Below are 20,226 nucleotides of genomic sequence, written 5' to 3'. Positions count from 1 at the left end.
CTTTATTTTAAATCAAATAAAAACCACTCACAAAGTGCATGTGTAAGTTTACATGTGTGTGTATGCTGCATCAATTGACACTTTTGAGTAAAACTTGTATGACACAAGGGAATCCAATTTTCACTCTTCATCTTGACAAAACGTCGAAATCTTTGCAGCTGCTACCAGCAACCTACTGTGTGGTGTTAATGCATGTTTGGCAACCAATTTATTTACTAATAGGCAATATGGACAGTAAGTTTGGTTATATCCTTATTTTGCAAAACAGCCATTATTATTTTCAACCATGCATGTAATTTTCCACTATGCATATAACAAAGGGTTCCTCAGTGCAATACACTACAGTGCATGTGGCAGCCGCGTGACACATAGCTAAGTAGTTAAGTACTGTTTTTTTTTTTTTTTCTACTTTTCTCTCTCTCTCCCCACAACCACCACTGTGTGCCTCTCCCATACCTTCGCATAGCAAGAGCCTCTGGGCAATGGGATACGAAGTTTTTTTGAGGGCGAGCCCTGGTGCAGCGGTAAAGTTGTGTCTTGGTGACTTGTTGGTCATGGGTATGAAGTTTTTTTTTTTTTTTTTAATTTCTGAAACTTATATAATTAGTATTTATAAAAACAAATAAAAGGTTATATAACACACTAAGTTTATGTTAATTAATTTATTATCATCTTTTTCTTTTCTTTTAAAAAAATTATCAAAAAAAAAAACTTATTAGTCATCCTTGCTCCCTAGCTAAGACTCACAAAAGTACCCTTAATCTTGAGTAGCTTGAAGCCAAACTAAACCTGTACAGTCACGTATGTCCTCAGCATGCTGAGTGAATGGCCTTATTATATGGACTAGAATGTATATATATTTTCTTGTTTTGATCTAACATGTGGCATATCATGATTTTACCATACAACAATGATTTTGGACAATTCACTTTTCAAATACTCAATCAACACTTATTATTATTTCTCTTAATATATCTTTCAGTTATCACCTTATATTGTTTTTTTTTTCTTTCTGTTTTCTCTTCATTAAGTGTCAAATAAGTTTTTTTGTGTCCGAAAATATTTTTTGTTTATTAAAAGTTACAATACTATATATGTAATATTGCTTGTTACACTTAACAATATCCTTAAACAGCCGCAACCGCTGATTTTGAAGTACATTGTGCTAGATTCGCTGTGTGTGTATGTGACTACGTGTGCTACCAACACATACATACACACACCACACGCTCATTGACTGACAGACACATCATGATCATCAGCAGCTGCAGATATGCACACGCATGCATGAAATATTGGAACAACCTTCCTTTGATACTACTACAATGATATAGCAAGAATCAGAAGCATCTAGAAAAAGAACCAACAAAGCTCAAAACGCAGTAGTTATTATTATTATTATTATTATTGTTATTATTATTATCATATATAATAATACTGATGAAGCTAACAACTCACTACAATGTTAGGACTTGATAATTAATTAGGACTAATTTTCATTAATATTGCCAATGATGATTCTTCCCCATCATTCGGTGTTTTTGTTTTAGAACGGAGTACTAATTAATGGTACTGAAATTCAAAATCCATTGTTGGCTCCACTCCTAGTTACATTATTATTATTATTATTCTGAACTTGATGGAAGTGATGTTGATGATGATGTTGATGTTGATGTTGGTGTTGGTGGTGGTACCCTACTTCTGGCATGGAGCTGCTACTCTCACCTATGTCAAGTTCTGGTCTGTACACCTCTTCTTCCAACTCTTCCTTTGCCACTTTCTGCATTCCCATGAACTCCAATGGCCTTTGTGATGGCAAGAGTGATTGTTGTTGTTGTGTTGATGGTGGCACCACTGAGGGGAGCTTGGAGAGAAGTGCCTCAAGGCTACTCATTGAAGGAGTTATCTTGAGTGGCAAGTTGAAGTGGCCTGCATGGTGATCATATAGTTCAGCTTGTTGGGGTGATGATGAAAGGTGGTGGTGGTGGTGGTTGTTGCTAATTCCATGGAAATGCTGCCATTGTTCTAGTGCTCCATACCCTCCTCCTCCTTCTACTTTGTAGGGGTATGCTGAAGATGAAGGGTGTGGCAACAGCACACCAGGGATGCTCTCAATGTAGCTGAACTTTTTTCTCAAAAGTACCACATAGCTCAGGTCTTCAATCACCTTCAGTTCCATCAAAACAAATTAGATATAAGATTGGTTTAGTGGTGAAAAAAAAGAAAGAAATAAGAAAAAAGTCGTAAGTTAGAATCTCTTGCCAATAAAAACTAACAATCCCGACAACTAATAGTTATCGATTAAAAAAACTTGTAAAATAATTTTTTGTTAATTGTGAGAGAGAGAGAAGAAGAGGGAGAACCTTGTGAACAGCTCCTAATTGAACAACACCTTCTCTTACAGCAATGAGAGCTATGGTCTGAAAGATATATAATTGATTAAATTAATAGAGAAAGGAGATTTTGTATGAAAACCAAGGGGGGTTTGCATATATGAGTGCCATAGTACCTTTATACCAGACAGGAACTGGGCTTCCCAAGTCCTAGGGTGCTGTAAAAGAGCATATATAATAAGGATATATATATATATATATATATATACAGGCAGATTTTCTTTGGGAAGCATACATAATTAATTAAACATGAAATCATGTCTTTTAATTATGTGACATGAAATTAATGACTAATGAACTTAGATGATTATGTTAACAAACATTTATTTGGCATTTAACGCTGCAAGATATATGTGGGGTTCTTCTTTCTCACCGAATCTGCTGAATTGTGCCATGCTGTCAAGAAGTTGATTTCTTGATCATTAGGCTCTTTGTATATCCACTTGTGGCTGTGATCTGCAGCCACTTTTCCTATCAACCTGCTCCATTAGACATGATTAATTAGCCTATAACCTCTTTGCTTTGATGAACATCTTTCAAGAGCAAAACAAGAGAAATGTGACACAAATAAGTAAATGAATGTTGATTAATATTGCATACCCTTCTCCATAGTTATAGATCTCATGTGACATCTTGAAGAAGAGCTCCGGTTGAAGCCCTTGGTAGGGCTGAAATTCACAGTTCCCATAAGCAGGTGGGGTAGAACAATCACCTGAGTTAATTTCAGGAGCTGCTGAGGCAGCAAAATTGCAGAAACCATCTTCCCACACCAATATCCTGCATGCATATATATATAAACACACTATGTTAGCCAAACTAACACAATAATCCTGCACTATACAGTGTTGAAGTTAACACTCATCACTCAACACTGAAAAACATTACCAATTCCTTCTGTTTCCTCTTGATCTATCATAAGCCCCTTGTCCTTCCCACCTATATAATTTCGAAGAAACAAGATTGAAGAATCAGCACACATGTATCATGGAAATGCTTTCATAAAGTTATAGTTAATTAATTAGTCCACATATATATAGATATATACTAGTATATATATGTGTGATGTATGTGCCTAGCTAGCGAACAAAATCTCTCTTTCAAGGAGCTATATATAGAATTGATTGATCTCTCTAATTTCCCTCTCCTTACTTGGGTGGAGGGTAGTTTCTAGGCAAGATCCTCCAGAAGACTGCATAGACCCATTGAGAATTTTCATGGCTGCACAAACTTCTGAGAGTGTGTTGAAGGAGATGGGTAACAGCCAATGGAGTGAGATGTTCTTCCATCAAATCAAATCCTCACAAATTAAAGCAAAGCAAAATTAAACTATATCTCTTCTATGATCTCTTTCTCTTCCCTTACACCCTCTTACCTAGCTATCTTTATGAGTGGGGAACTGCAACATCCTATACTCCTTTATATAAGCCCACCAACAAGAAAACCTCACATTTATACCCTCTCTCCCCCCTCTCTCTATCTTTCTCTCTCTCCTACACATATACAATACATTTAGGTGGGGTGAAATAAATGGACCATAAACTTTTCAATTTACTCAAAATATTTTAACATTTTATTGAGACCCCACCACCCTCCCTTCCCCAAATCCTCATTTTTTCAATATCCTACAATGTTGAAAACAACCAACCTCACCCAAATTCATGAACCGTCTAGCAGCAGCAGCATATGCCAAACCTATATAATATATAATATATGATTTTAAATTGTGATGCGGTGAGCCAAAAAAAAATCTTTACATTACGGACAATTATGAAAAAATATGACTAATGCGACCGCAATTACAATCATAATACATTTGCGGAGCGTCAAAATACCATGATGTTACGACTGTAATTATGATTGTGGACCGCAATTTATAACCATAATACAGTATAATATATTATGTGGTTTCAAAAACAGCATGATATATGAGTCACGTACCTCCATGTCTTTGATGACTCTTATCTAATTCCTATAGCCCTTAATCTGTCTTCATGAGCAGCACCATCCATCTTTTCATACACATATTTTATATTTTAAATTCATGTTCCATCGCTTACCGTTCTGTTCCCTGACACTCTTTTAGGTATCAGCATGTACTCATGATTCCAGTCCCTCGCAGCAATATTGTTTCTAAACCACAACCATTTATTCTACTCAACCGGCCACAACACCGCACCTAATAAATGTTAATTAGAACTTTATAATTAACTTTTATTTATATATATATATATATATATATGTGAGGCACTTTTTTTTTTCTTTAACCTGGGTTTGTAATTTTGTTCGATCGGTTGTCTGCTACGAGAGGAACAAGATAATGGTGCCAGGATATCCCTTAGAGGAAGCGAAATATCAACATCAAATTACTGTTTGTTATACTATTGCATCAGAGTCTCGTAGCAACTAGCAACTAAATAAGTAATAACTAATTAAGTTGTTAGTAATAACGCCTATAATTGCATAACTAATTACTACTTGATAGTTGATATAATGTCAGACATTAATATTCTTCTTCTTTTTTTTTTTTTTTACCTGGGTAAAAATAATAATGATTAATCTTAAAAAACATATTAATCTTCATCTAAAATTTACTGTATATACATAACCTTTTCAAGGTAAAAGTGTTACTGTTGAATACTTCTTGATTCGAAAGATCCAATAGGTTGTTGAATGATGATAACCCTCAAACCCTTGTTGCACTTCTAGGGAAGACATGGTTTTCTCCCACCATGTTTTCTTCTTTATTATTCCCATTTTGTCACCCTCTTTTGATCACCTTCTCCATATGATATGTGCAAATTAAAACGTTCATAAAAAAAGGTTTCCACGAGTCTATACTTTTTAAATAAATAAAAAGAATCTATCTAGAACCTAAAGGTTGAAACTAGAAGTTGAAAGCAACCTATCATATACACACATGTAGTATATATTATAGTAACAATCAAATAGAAACAAGTGCATACATAAAATGACACCAGCTAGAATATGCAACCACTTGTAACCATAACCTGGTAGTATATAGTAGTGAACATTTTTCCAAGCCAAAATCATGATATGAACAAAACATCAGAAAACAAAGTTTCAACGGCATCATCTTATATACTTGAAAAATTTAAGAACTCCACCATTTTTTTTCTCTCTCTCATAGTATAGTCGGTATCTCCTTTCTTTGCACCTGCTACACATCCATCTCTGATGAATCTGAAAGTTACATAATGACTAAATGGAGAAGAACTCATTACTTTCATTTCCCCACTCTGACACACGAGAAAAAAAAAAAAAGCTTGACAGACAGGCCATTATACTCCTATTCCCTTTGACCATACATTATAATAATAAAAACTCTTGTAAATATTTTCACATTTGCTATAGGCATTAATGCTATAGATTACCTAATAACCCAACCCTTTATTTATTGCCTTATTCATTAATTTCTTGACAGTGACACACATTGCTGTCTCCATGATTTCCCAAACGGATTCTTCCTGTGTAACGTACCAACAACAATGCTTCCATGTCATTGTGTGTGTATGTGTGAGTGAGAAAACGGGGGGGTTGGTGTGATTAAGGGGCTAAGAGGAAACTGTACTCTACATGTATAATTCATGATGTGTACGATGGTAAGGCAGAGAAAGTTACATAGCAGTCGTAGAGAGTTGGGGACAGCCTCTGAGATGGGTGATGTAAGCAAAGGGAAAGTGCTGGGGGCTACAAAACAATTGAATGAGTTTTGGATTTTATTGGAGGTGGGTGATGCCCTCTTGTGGACATAATATATTGGTGTTTTGTTTCTTTTCACAAAATATAAAAAAATAACCACAGACTGAAGAAATTAAATTAATTATTAACAGCTTGTTGCTCAGAGAGTTAAACTGTATTTGAATCCTTGAAGGATTTTGAAAAAAAAAAATGATTAGAAGGGAGTTTTATAAAAGATGATCACTTAAATAGGTCTAACTGAATTGAATTCAGATCTTAATAGAATTTTAAATTTTAGTTTTAGATAGAAAAATGTGATTAACCAAAAAATGACATTAAAAATAATTAGTTAAATTATTTGATAAATATTAATTATTAATAAAATTGATAAATACTTGATCAGAGTTATAATACGGTTACTAAAAACTTAAATTAATTAATATTTGGTGGGGGAATGGGATCGAACAAGTTTGGTATGGGAGCAAAGAATGGCACAATAGTCTTGGTCAAGGAACAGGTGTTGAATATGAAAGGATGCCCCATCCCTCTCTTCAATTAAAGGAAGTGGAATCTCTGCTCTCCCATCCTTCCCAATGTCTATGTCTCATTTGATCATATATTAAATGAATAAATAAATAAAAAACAATGCGGCAGATAGAAGAAGAAACTAAGCAATTAATTAATTAAAAAAGTGTGTGTGATTTCCATAATGTGTCTTTAGAAGCACATAAATTATTAATTAGGAGACAACGAAACATAGGATCTAGTAATGCATACATCTAAGCAGGCAAAGATATTTTGTTAGCTCCAACCTCAAACTTATTGCGGACTATATATTATATATATAAAATAAAATATTACATGGTAGGGGAGAAAGAGTGTAATTATATATTGTTTTGGAATGTTTGGTGGCATGTTATAGGTTATAGTTAATGGCTAGGGTTAGATTCCCTCCTGGGCCCCCTTTTTGTCTTAAAAGAAGCAGACACATAACCCTCACGCCTCAGTTACTTAGGCTTCGTAAATAAAGGATACCCTAATTGGAGATCCGTGATGTCTATCTATATCTAAATTTCAGTGTTTCTTGAAGTGATGGAATTTCTTATCACCATAACTAACTGATTTGTTTCTACCCTTAAATTCTATGAATACAATGAACTTTCTCACACTTCCCAACATTAGAAAAAATTATTGGTGAAGATTTTTATTTATTTATTTACTTTGGTCCTCAGATAGAAGATTCTTGCACAGGTAAAAAAACCAGAGTAAATTGTATTTCCTTTAATTTCCAGATATGTTTATGATACATTTTCTCATATTTCATTTAAAACATATACTTCTCTTTTATAAAGAATTAATATATGCTACATTTGAGTTTATTTTGATATATATTAGTTTTTAAAGATTTTTTATTTCATATGTTCAACATCAACTATCAAATTTGTGACTTTAGAAAATAGAACAAAAGATATTAAATGAAATATCAACACTAGCAAAAAAAACCAGTAAAATAACAACCGAAACAATGCGTTGCTAAACAAATTAAACAATTCCAATTCCAACATTATTTTTTATTGGAGACAAATCTCTTCAGGCTAATAAAATCTTTATGAATGATAAATTTTTTTATTAAATATTTAATACAATTAAATATTCAAGATTCGAACTCAATATTAGTTGATTACACTGGAAATATGAAACAATCTTAACAAGTTGATACTTGATAAATTGGTTAGTAATTTAGTTGGTCCCTAAATTAGTCTCTAATTATTCATAAATATGATCGTTAGAAAAAAAATTCAATTGGTTGCTATTCAAAACCTTTCTTATTGTGCAAAGCTGATAATTAATAAAGATATATTTTTTTAATTCTAAAGATATTTAAATTTTAAATATTTAAATTTTTATTCTACCATCTAAAATACTAAAATCAAATGTTCAAAATTAGTTGTTGGAGCATTGAAAATTGTAAAAACGACAAAATATTATTAGAAAACACCTTCTAATTGTTCACTAGTATTAAGAGGTTTGCTTACATTGAAAAAGAATAAAATATGATTAATATTTATCTCTTAATTATAAAAGGAATATATATATATATATATATATATATATATATATATATATATATATATATATATATATATATATATATATTTAAAATAAATAGCTAGTTAACAATAATTTATGTATCTCTTAAAAAATAGAGTAATTTACTTTAAAAAAATGCACATATATGCTAAGTATGTTACGAAGATCCAACTAAGATTGACATTAATGTTCATATATATTTCTCTTTATTTATTTATTCCAACTGTAAAGGTTTCTTAATTGGTAACATTAAGGTCAATAGCTTGAGTTCAATTTGTCTTTGTGGAAAGTCTTCAAAGACATTTCTGCTCGGCTTCTCAAAGTGTGGAAATGATATTGGGATAAAATGAACAAGCTAGTGCAAAACATACATAGTCAAATAGGAGTCCTAATAACACATTTTATAATATATTTTTTAATTAGTTAATATATATTAAAAATGAGGTTCATTAAATAAAAATTGAAACCCATATAAATTTTTAATTTTCAACAAATTTTTAATTAATAATGAAAAGTGCAGTATTTATTTCTAACACTTCTTCTAAGTCAAATTAGTTCACCCTATATATATTAGTTCCTATTCCACTAATAGCCCTCAATTCCTTATGAAGCTATTGTCTACTTTTAAAATGAGGGTGTTGTGAGAAGAAAGCTAATGTCACCGACGAGAGGTTGCCGTTGAACCCTCTCTACACAATTCCCACCTCGAGCACAACATCACCGTTCTTCTTGATAAGGAAGCCATCTACGATTCAATCTCTATTCAACCACTAGTCTAAATGCACATTTAGTTTTTCATTTTAAAATAGAAGGTATTATACATCATGTTTGTAAATTATATACAGAAATAATAACATCTGATTGGGTCAGGTTGAATTAAATTTACTCCTTAAATAATCATTGACAAAGTCGATTAATTTTTCACACCGCATCATACCAATGTTGTAGTGATAATATATATATATATATATAATTAAACATGACATTATTTTTTCTCTTATGAAAAGAGAAGAAATATAAGTAAATAACGCAACGAAGGCAAGACCCTGAGCATAATCAGTTTTTTCAAAAAGCTGTTGGTGAAGGCATTGAAAGTAGCTCATACACTTTACCAACTATCAAGTCTCCATGACCAAGTGACTTAATGTTCAATCATATTGTTTCTCATTCTAGTAAAAGAATTTAAAGCACAAAGTTGACATATGTGTATTATTCATTTCCAAATTAAGCCTATCGGACTCTTGAAATGAGACATGTTTAAGAGATAATGAACCATTTATATGCTTCTTTTTCCGACAACTTAAAAATATTTCAATAATTGATTCTTGATACGGAGAATATATGCCAAGGTGTAAAGTTGATTAGAAGTAGCATAATAAAGTTTGCAACGGTTTTTAGCTTCAATATAAACAAACCACCTGCAGTCGTCTTGATTTAATATTAATTAATGCTATAATAAAAAATAGTTAATGCTAATTTTTCACACATAATGTTAAACATCTAGTCATCTCATGAGAAACAAAGAAACTTTAAAGTATTTTAGAGTGTGCTTTAAAGTAAAGTATGAAGTTGATAAACATTTAAAAAACAATTGTAAAAATATATTCTCTTAATTTCTCATTTGTTGTTGTTTGTTATTTTATCAATTCAATTATATACTACACAATCTAGGAAAATATAACTTGGTAACGGAGATAGGGAAGCATATATTTGTTGTTGTTTTGCCATTCTTGTATGAGATAGGGAAGCATATAGATGACAGAGGAAGCAAAAGCATTATCATGACTAATAATTATCACTATGTTGAATGAGTTGTTTCTCACGGTAAATGAAATGTACTAGTTTGGTGTATAGTGGTTACAATAGCTAAGGTTTTTTTTTTTTTTTTTACTGCTACAATAGCTAAGTATACCACCAATAATACGGATTATTTTTTTTTTCAATTGCTGATTTTTTCATCTAGAAACAATGAAATTATATAAAGTTTTTTCGGTACTGCTCGCCCAAAAACAGCTGAGAAGCACTCTCTTTACGTATAAACTAAGAAGGGATCTATACGGTGGAAAAAAGTTCAAAACTAACGCTGAATATAAACCTTTATCATCTCAGAAAGAGTGAGAGGAATATTAAAAATAAAATAAAATTGGGTGGTTGTAGATAAAAGAGTTTGGCCACAGAGGTACCATGCATGGACTTATTAGGTAAAATATCAATCCTAATAGTTAAAGTGAGGGATCATAATTTCATACCTACTTATTACGTCTCTAATTAAATTAAAAATAAAATGTAGGTGTAGAGTTTTTTTTTAATTAGCAATATTGGCACATTTTTGTTTTGGTCAACAGAAGGTTGATTAAAAAATGCCTAGCGATACTTATAAGCTCAGGATGCTAAAGAAAGAGCACTATACAATAGTGAACAATATATAAACAACAGAAAATCAAATACGCACGTCCAAAATTATATAGCTAAATATATTAGCAAACCCAAAACTACCAAAATCCCAGTGCTATGAAAATGGTAAGGCCAATTAGGCCATTGTCTTAGGCCTCCCACCAAGTTCTTAATTATATATATAAATTAATTTAAATTTAAATTATTAGGTAATATATTTTATTATATTATTTATTATTATTTTTTTAGTAAAATTATAAAATTTTAATATATGTATACACATAGATATATTATAAATCATTTGAGAAGTTTATAGTTCATTTGAAAATTATAGAAAAACTAGTTTCCATTTAATTTAAATTAAAAAAGTAATATTAAAATGAATATAGTCATTAAATATTATAAAAAAATATGATGTATATTTTGATGAAAATGAAATGGATGAGATTACACATTTTTCTTATTATAAAATATAAAATTACTTTGTAGTTTTTGTTTGAATCATAATAATTGAGAATTGTAAAACAAAGTAAATTGAAAAAAATATATTATATTTATCTTGAACTAAATTTAAGTTCTAATAAACATTAATTTGATATTATTGGTCTTAACTTTTATTCCTAAATTGAAGGTATTAAAAGAAATACTGATATAAAAATAATGTCTTATTAAAAATATTAAAATATATTAAAAAATTAATCTTTTTATATGCATATAATGTTTATAAAATATAATTAATAATACTTGCAATTGTTGTCATTGTCAAAAAGTATTGAAAATTAATTTTTTCAAGATTCAATTTGAGATCATATATATTGTAAGATAGAGTAGAATAAATTATTATTGAATGAAATGTGAAAATATATTTGAATATTAAATTTTAATTAACAATTTTTACACAAAAATGGAAGAATAAAATGAAAATAGATAAGACTCACTAAAAAATATATAAACACGGCTTGCAAAACCCTAAACCATGAAATACGTTCCTCCTGTTTGCAAAAATCTTGACAGAGTCCTTGATAGCAAAATTTTGTCAAAAAGAGTTACAAGATTACTTAACCCGCATACACAATTTTTTTTTATACCCATACCTTACATAAATTTAATTTCTATATGTAAAAATCATAGGACACTTAATCAATCCCATAAACATAAACATCTACCTTAGAAGTAATTCATAACCAAGATTAGCTATAATTTAATAAAATTCATCACAACACTATAAACATTTTATTAACAGTCTCTTGTTTTAAAATAATTTTAATTTCATGTGTTTTTGAAAGAATTTTAATTTCAATTAGTTAATCATTTATATATTGACCAAATTAATAATATGTAGCAACTCAAGATGTGATCAATACTTTTATTAGTCTTGTTTCTTGATACCATAGCAGAAAAAGACTTAGTAATATTTTGGGGTAAAGCTTTTTATTTGCATGTGAGTAAAATATATATATTTTTTATTGAAGAAAATAGTTACTATGAATTATTAAAATTCGACAGTTTTTTAAGGTTAATAAATTAGTAATGTTAAAGTTATATTCAGCAGAAGAAGTATATTCTAACACAAATATATTAAAACAATACATTGAATTAAATTATTAATTAAATAATTTTAAATTTAGATGTACTGTTTATAAATTCAAGATGTTTTACTAATTAGGCTAAAATGTAATTTTTTTCCCTTTTTCTTAAATATGTGATTTTAATCCCCCTATTTTTTTAATTCACATTTTTTCTTTCACTTTTAAAAATATGTAATTTTAGTTCCTCTATTTTTTAATGGAAACATTCCGTCTCCCACTTTTAATAAATTTATAATTTTAGTCCTCTTAGTTAATTTTAGACTTATTGACTGTGTATTGTTTTTAATAAATTGAGCTCGTTTAGTAATTAAATAATTTTAAAAAAATATTTATCATCTGTATAATAAACAAACAATCATTAGGTAACGATTATAGAAGATATAAATCAACGTTTAAAATTAACTAAAAAAACTAAAATTACAAATTTTTTAAAAGTGAAAAATAAAATGTCTCAGTTAAAAAATAGAGGATTAAAATCATAAACTTTTTAAAAGTAGAGGATGAAATGTCTTAATTAAAAAATGGGAGAACTAAAAATTGAGAAAATAGAGAGACAAAAATTACATTTTAACTTACTGATTAATTAAGTTTTTAATCGATAAATATTAATTTGAAATATGTTTTGAGTAAATAAGAGTATAAATGTTATATTCAATCACATATTAACATTGCAACTACTAAAAAAATGACTTTTTACAACAGTTTTGAGAGGTTTTTTGCGATAATTTCCATTCTTCATTGAAGCTGTTGTCATGAAAAGTTAAGACTTTTCACAATGGTTTTCGAACCGTCTTAGAAGAGTTAAATTTTTAAGACTGTTTTGTCTCGAAACCGTCTTGGAATGTATTTTTTAAAAAAAATTAAAAAATTGAGAAAAATATCCAGTAAACTAGAAAAAAAATCCAAAAAAATAAATCGTCTTATTGTGTCAAAGCTAGTATCCAGGAAACCAGTTTGTTTTCAACAAAAAAAAAAAAAATCAATTTGCACTTTCAAAGTTCATTACTTTATTGCTAGGTTGTTCTCTGAAGGGCCTATTGTTTATACTCTATAACCTACATGAGCTCAAACTTCCAAGCGACGTAGGTGAGAATGTTAACGGGTTGGAAATGATGAAGAGAATGGTGTCGAGGGAGTAATAGATGAGAGGCAGAATGATGGCGTAGAAAAGGAAGAGGTTCCTCTAGAAGAGGTTGAGGCATGACTCACCGACGATCTGGCGGGCGCCAATGGTGACAATGCAAAGGTTGAAGTCGACGGTGACAGGGGAATCAGCGGAGACATTTATCTTGGTGTGGGAGAGGAAGGTGGAAGCGTGCTGGAGGTCAAGCATCTCGCTGCAGAGCTTGTCGATGTTGGTGTCAACAAGGACGAGCTCGTTGGTGGTCTCGAGTGACGATGGTTTGCGTGATGGACATTCCCACGTTGTCGGTGTCGATCATAGAGATCTTATTGTGGTGCTTGGTCAGAGAGGGAGGAGCCACGTTGGTTACGGGCCTGAAGAAGGCCTGCGTTAGGTCCGAGCCCCTCAAGCCCAACGTCAAACCTGAACTGCTCTTGTGCATTATTATTATGAAGAATGAAGATTATTAAATTTGTTGTTGCTGCAAATGTAGAAGAGGAGGGAAGATGAGGGTTTCACAATAGAGGAGAGAAAGCGAGAATAATAGAGAAAGAAAGCATGAATTTAAAAGGCACTATCCAATAAGATAAGAGAGAGAAAAATCATGAATTTAGAAGGCATTACTAAGATAAGAGAGAGAAAAAGCGTGAATTTGAAAAGGTAAAATCATTCAAAGACGGTTTTGTATAAGGTTCAATTACGACAATTTTTTAAATAATCATCCTTAAATTCACAATTCCAAGACAATTATTTAAAAATCATGTTCGTTATTAATGAACTTAATTACGACATTGTCATCACATTATCTTCAAAGATGGTTTCTGTCAACCATCTTTGTTGGCGTGTCCTAATAAATAATTTTTGTAGTGGTGTACATTTTCAGAAATATTGTGCCTAAGAATATTATTTCCATAAACATTTTGGATGATATTTAATAATTTTGAGAAAAAAATCACTTAATTGAAAATTGGAAAAGGGAAGGTAAAAGAAAAAAAAAATATAGAAGATTGAAGGAAGGATAGATAATTATTATATAAATTAACATTTATTCTACAAGTGTAGATGACACAAATGGTTAAGATTTTGGTTCAAATTTCTCCCTCTCCAAGAATTTATGTTTAAATCTTTCATATGTCACTTTTTTTTTACTTGATGTGATAGTTAAGTAATTATAATTGAGAAGAATCGTAGAAATTTAGAAATTTGACGAAAATTTCTAAATATGTATCTGCTCATCCAAAATCTTCTAGATGAGTTTTTATTGACAACTCTAACATATGTCATTGCCCTCGACCATAGTATTGAGGGTGTCTTTATTCTACTAGTTTTTCAAATAAAATAAAAAAGTAACATTCATCTCCACAATAATTAATCTAAGATAGCCATTTAAATTAATAAAAGTAAGGGAAAATAATACAAATATTTTATATTTCTAGAAATTAGTAATACCTAAGAATGTTTTTTTTAACTGTATCAAATATGAAAATATGATATTCTCAAATTAACTTTCCCGAAAATATTATGATATCTTGAAACAAAAAAAAACCATATTATATATTATCTATAAGTTTTGCATTTCTGTGTATAAAAACAATTACATAAAAAAGCTGTTGCTACTTTTATATTGTCATTATCTACAAGTTTTACTCATCGATCTAGAACGTATCAATTAAATATTAACTCTAAAGAAAGACACAAAAATATAAGATATTATAAATATGTAAAAGATGCTGTCAAACACAAAATAATATTAATTTTATTTTAAGGATCAACATAATTATAATTTTGAAAATTATTCTGATTTTTTTTAAAAAAAATCAATAGGCAAAATACTGTTAATATACAGATGGGGTAGAATCCACATTGCATTTTCTCTGATCATATCTATCAATAATTATGATGTTGGTGGATGTGAATATGTTAGAACACATATCCTTTATGTTCGATTTAGTTCTTGAGTTACAGCCAAGAAATATTGGTGGAAAGCTGTAAACACGTGAAGCGGAAAGCACCAAATTGTGAAGGGTAAATCAAGCTGGAAGCCACACCACTTACGACTTTTAATGGAGTATAATCCACAAAGTATATGTAGGGTACCTTAAAATAAAGAATGAATTTTTTTTTGGCCACATTAATTATAAACATTATTAATATATAATATAATATAGGTTAACATTTACACCGGGGTACATATCATAAATGCATATACGGACAGCACGTTTTACATTTTCTTTTGGTTCCAAAAAATAAGGTAAGAAAAGTCTCTTATTTCAAGATTATATGATCAATTACTTAATATAATATTTTCTATTTGACTTTTGATTTGTAAAATAAAAATTAAGAAATATAATTAATATTCTAATTTTTATGAAAATTGTTAAAAAAAATTTATTAAATCATTTATATTCTATATTAATTATTATAGCTATTATATAGTCATTTATTATTTATTATTTTACACTAATAATTACTTTAACAATCTATTACTTTAATAATTTATTGGTTTACAACTATTTTATCTCAAGATTTCTTCTATTATGAGTCTGTTATGGATATATTATGCTATATTTTTTTCCTTATAATATGATTATTATAATTTTCAGGTAACTATACTATTATATTAAATTAACAAAATTCAATTTAATATTTTGGTCATCTGTTATTTTACACAAATAATTATTTTACTCTACAATAATCTATTAACTATATAAAATTATTTTTACTTAAATTTTTTTTACTGATACTTCAAAATAATAAAAAGGTCATTTTAAATAATTTCATAAATATATATTCCATTAGTTAATATTTAAATTAAAAGGTTGAAATTTTTATACTAAAAATAATATTTGGACACTATTTTTTAATAATTTCATATGCGAACATTTTACAAAAAATTAATATATTATTTTTTATTTATTTTATTTTATTAAATGTCATTCGACTCAAATCAAATAAAATTATTATAGATGATAAAATTTTATCTACAAATATACAACGTAGCATAGTTGCATACTGAAGACTCAACATGTTATTTGAATTCTTCATGCATTAATAAATACAACTTAATAATATTTCTCATATTTACATTGGTAGAGATTAAGTTTTGGACTAAATATAATTATTTTTATGTATCAATAAAAAAATTCTTTATTTTTACAGTATACTCTAATTAAATTCTAAAAAAAAAGGTTATATTCGTTACTTTATAAAATAAACAATTAAAATAATGATTGATAATTATTAAAATTTTTATTTCAACATAAGTATAAAAATATTATGTATTCCTATTTTCTTAAAAATAAAAATTAATTATTTCTCTAAAATAACTTATATCAAGATTACTTGAAATATGAATTAAAAGATTTATATATTAACAAGTGAAAAATAAAGAAAATACATTTATAAAACTCTTAAATAATTTTACTATCAATAGTGCCAATTTAATTTTGTTTTAGAAGCTAAAATTTTATATACCTATTATTTTATTTAGAACACAAAATAATTTGAATCTTTTTTTCATTTGAGAGTAACTTTACATTATCAATGTATAAAATATTAGATATTTATTTTTTATGATTGTATTCATTTTTTTTTTTAACTTAATATGTATTTTTTATATTTCTAATATTCTTCGATTCTTATATAGTCTTCCCATCTGGTTACACATGTTTATTAATTCTACTTTTTTTGCCGGTCTATTTTTACAAATACACACAAGGATAACATTAATATCTCAACTAAATATTTAAATAAAATTATAATGAATATTTAACACTTTTAGTAAAAGTAATTTTTATAAAGAAATTAACTATAATTATTATTTTTATATAAGTGTATATTACATTAACAAAGTAAATAGTATAAAGTTAAGAAAATACAAACAAAAGTTATTTTAAAAAAAATTGGGTTTTTACTTAAAATAATGTAAAAGTACTTACTTAACAAGTTTTATTTACTTAACTGATGAAGATATTTTATTTGTGATAAAAATGAATAAGTTATAATATAAAAAACTATAAAAAAACATACTATTGAAGCTGAACAATATGGATACATGCCAGAAAAAAAATGAGAAGTGAGAACGAATAATTATAAAACAAGATGCTTTATAATTGAAAAAAAATTATATTATAACGACAGTATTGAAATTATAAATATAATTAAAGAAATACAGATAATTTAATATACTCAATTATTTTATTTCTTACATTAATTTTAGAATAAATATTTTTTTTTATAAAATACATTCTTGGAGACGAACTAAAAATTATAATTGTGGCTATACTTCTAATCAAGTATTAATATATATTAACTTATGATTGTGCATTTGATTGATGAATTTAGTATATAAACTTATTAGTATTAAGTTGTTTTAAAATATGCATGAAAATCAATATAACTAGTGCAATCCCACGAGTACCCACTAGTTTACAGAGAAGTTTATCGAACATCACGTTCAACCTTACCCTTGAGGCAGAATAGTTGATCAAAATACGAGACATAAATTATAGTTGTGTGAGTTTAATTTTCTACAATGTATTTCACCCTTTCTTCATTCTAGTATCCTTTCTATAAGATCTATTCTATTATATGAGCTCCACTTGAAAAGAAAACGTTTACCAGTCAACAACGTCGTTTCGTTTTTCTTTTCAAAATTATATATATATATATATATATATATATATATATATATATATATATATATATATATATATATATATATATATATATATATATAAAGAAAGAAGCTAGTGGAAGAAATTCACAGAAGTCCAATGGAGTGTACTGGGAACCAAGATGGTCAAATCAAACGCATGAAAAAGTCTGCGACTTGGTAGTTTTTTCCAATGGAGAAAACCTCCAAAGAATCACGTGAAGCATCGGATTGCAAGTCACCATCTTGGCCAAGAAAAGCTTTGCCTACCCACTATAGTAGCCATCCACGACCCAAAGGAAAAAAGGCAAGTGTATGAGCCAAAAACAAAGCCACTTCCTTATGTTACTCTCACACTTATCAGTTTCTTAATCTTTTCAACCTTCTCAATAAAATGTTCCTTTGTCTCTCACTAGGACAATATTGTCCACTCAAACAGTACTGCAACATATAGCTAGCACACGTAGTATAGTATGTCAAATATAAAGGGTTACTATTAAAAAATATGAACCTTCAATCTATGCCATTCAATATTCACACCACCACTCCCCATCAGGACAACACCATTTTATAAAAGGGAGAAACTTTTTGTTTATGCTAGTCAAACAGAAAGTGATTGATCAAGCCTTTCAGTAACATAACAAGCAGCGATCACTAGCTAAGGGTTTCTCAAGCTAATGGAGATCTAGAAGATGATGATGATGATAAAAGTTCTACCTCATATTCAGTTAATGTGATACAGATGTTCGATATTATTCTGATCAAAACCACTTTCTCCAAGGCTTTACAAATATTTACTATACACTCACTCACAATGCTTGTAAGTATATACATCTGACCCATCATTGTCTCATTTGTTGGACAACTAGGACAGAAAACTAGTTGGATTATAAGTAAGTCAGGTCCACTTCTAGGCTGTAACTTTAACCTTTAACTAAAACACGCTTAGTTGTTCCATCCCCATGAAACATATGCTGCCACCCAGCCTTGTTTCAAATTATCATTGACTTGTCAAATAATTAATATATATGTAGCTAGTGTTTGTGTGTGTCATGCATATATAAGATCTTTGATTAATTATTTGTGTAATCAATATATGTAATATGTACCGACAGCAGTGTAAAAAAAAATATACTATCATTCCATCATAATCTAACATGCATAATAATAAGATATGTATAGAATTTTTAATAAATATTTAAATTTTGTGTTTGTTTGTTAATAAAAAAATTCTTTTTTTTCCTTGATTAAACAAAAATTTTATCTTTGTCATTGACATTTTTTGTGTTTATAATAAATTAGTAAATTTTGTGTTTGCTTATTAATAAATTTATTTCATTTGTTATTAGTTTTTTTAGAGAAAAAAAACTAATAACAAATATGTTTTTTTATGAAACAAATACAAAATTTATTAATTTATTAGAGACATAAAAAATATCAAAGAAAAAAATATTATTATTTTATTAGGAATTTAATATAAAAAAATTATTTTATCAGAAAACAACAAACATAAAATTTGAGTATTTATTAGGAATCAAAAATATATTTTAACCTAAATTTATTAATTTTTATAATAACTACCTTAAAAAGTTATACCAACAATAATTTTTTTTACTAGTTTACAATATTAATTTTTTTATCCTAAAATTACATGAGAATTAATCTCTGCCCAAAAATAAAAACCTCACAAAAAAATGGAAATTAATCTCTCATAATTTTCTCCTAAAGCATATATGTACCTAGGGGAGCATAATGTGGAGGTGGATGTCGGGCTAGGTTTGAGGTTTGGAAACAGGAAAAGCAGCCCAAGATGTTGTATTGCTTCTAATTAATGATGATAAGTGAAAGATCATTTACTCTAAAAAGCCTAATCAATGAGTTCTAATTAATTTGTCATATCAAGCAAAGTTGACAATTAGTTATGCTACATAATATGATTTGATGAAGAAGTCCCAGCAAGATGGAAATTAATGATTACAAGTCTTGGTGGTGTGGGGTTGGGAGGGAGCTCTTGATGATGATAGCTTCTTTAGCCAACAGGGAACTGAAAAGGACTTACAATGATAGAGAGATGGAATAGGCATCTAGTGCTGTGGTTGAGGACAACATGACTGAGATATGTGGGGCACCAAGAGATAGAGACATTTGATCATTCACATTAAAGTGCCCCCTTTCCCCTTTACTCTGTTGAAACGGAGGTCCTACGCCCCTTTCTTCTCTAACTACGAGGGGTTTTGGTGCATCAGTGTTAAAAATTGAGAGTGATAGTTACACACCTATCCA

General features: G+C 28.8%; 1 protein-coding gene across 1 annotated transcript; it reads right to left on the bottom strand.

Moving 5' to 3' along the window:
• Positions 1-1,472: 1,472 nt before the first annotated feature.
• Positions 1,473-3,887, bottom strand: LOC100799671 (uncharacterized). The gene is made up of 7 exons (XM_003519538.5): positions 3,543-3,887; positions 3,279-3,329; positions 2,994-3,170; positions 2,767-2,872; positions 2,510-2,551; positions 2,364-2,420; positions 1,473-2,167 (listed from the first exon to the last, which is right to left on the bottom strand). The coding sequence occupies exons 1-7, from the start codon at positions 3,677-3,679 to the stop codon at positions 1,580-1,582; spliced, it is 1,158 nt and encodes a 385-aa protein (XP_003519586.1). The 5' UTR covers positions 3,680-3,887; the 3' UTR covers positions 1,473-1,579.
• Positions 3,888-20,226: the final 16,339 nt, after the last annotated feature.

This window comes from Glycine max, chromosome 2 (assembly GCF_000004515.6).
Source record: "Glycine max cultivar Williams 82 chromosome 2, Glycine_max_v4.0, whole genome shotgun sequence".
NCBI lineage: Eukaryota > Viridiplantae > Streptophyta > Magnoliopsida > Fabales > Fabaceae > Glycine > Glycine max.
Note: the sequence above shows the minus strand (reverse complement) of the source record. Positions and strands in the feature narration are given on the sequence as shown.

Coding starts and splice junctions, on each gene's coding strand:
- LOC100799671 (XM_003519538.5), bottom strand. CDS start 3,679: ATGGAAGAACATCTCACTCCATTGGCTGTTACCCATCTCCTTCAACAC. Junction 3,330..3,542: donor AGAAACTACCCTCCACCCAA/GTAAGGAGAGGG, acceptor GAAATTATATAG/GTGGGAAGGACAAGGGGCTT. Junction 2,873..2,993: donor ATCTATAACTATGGAGAAGG/GTATGCAATATT, acceptor CTAATGGAGCAG/GTTGATAGGAAAAGTGGCTG.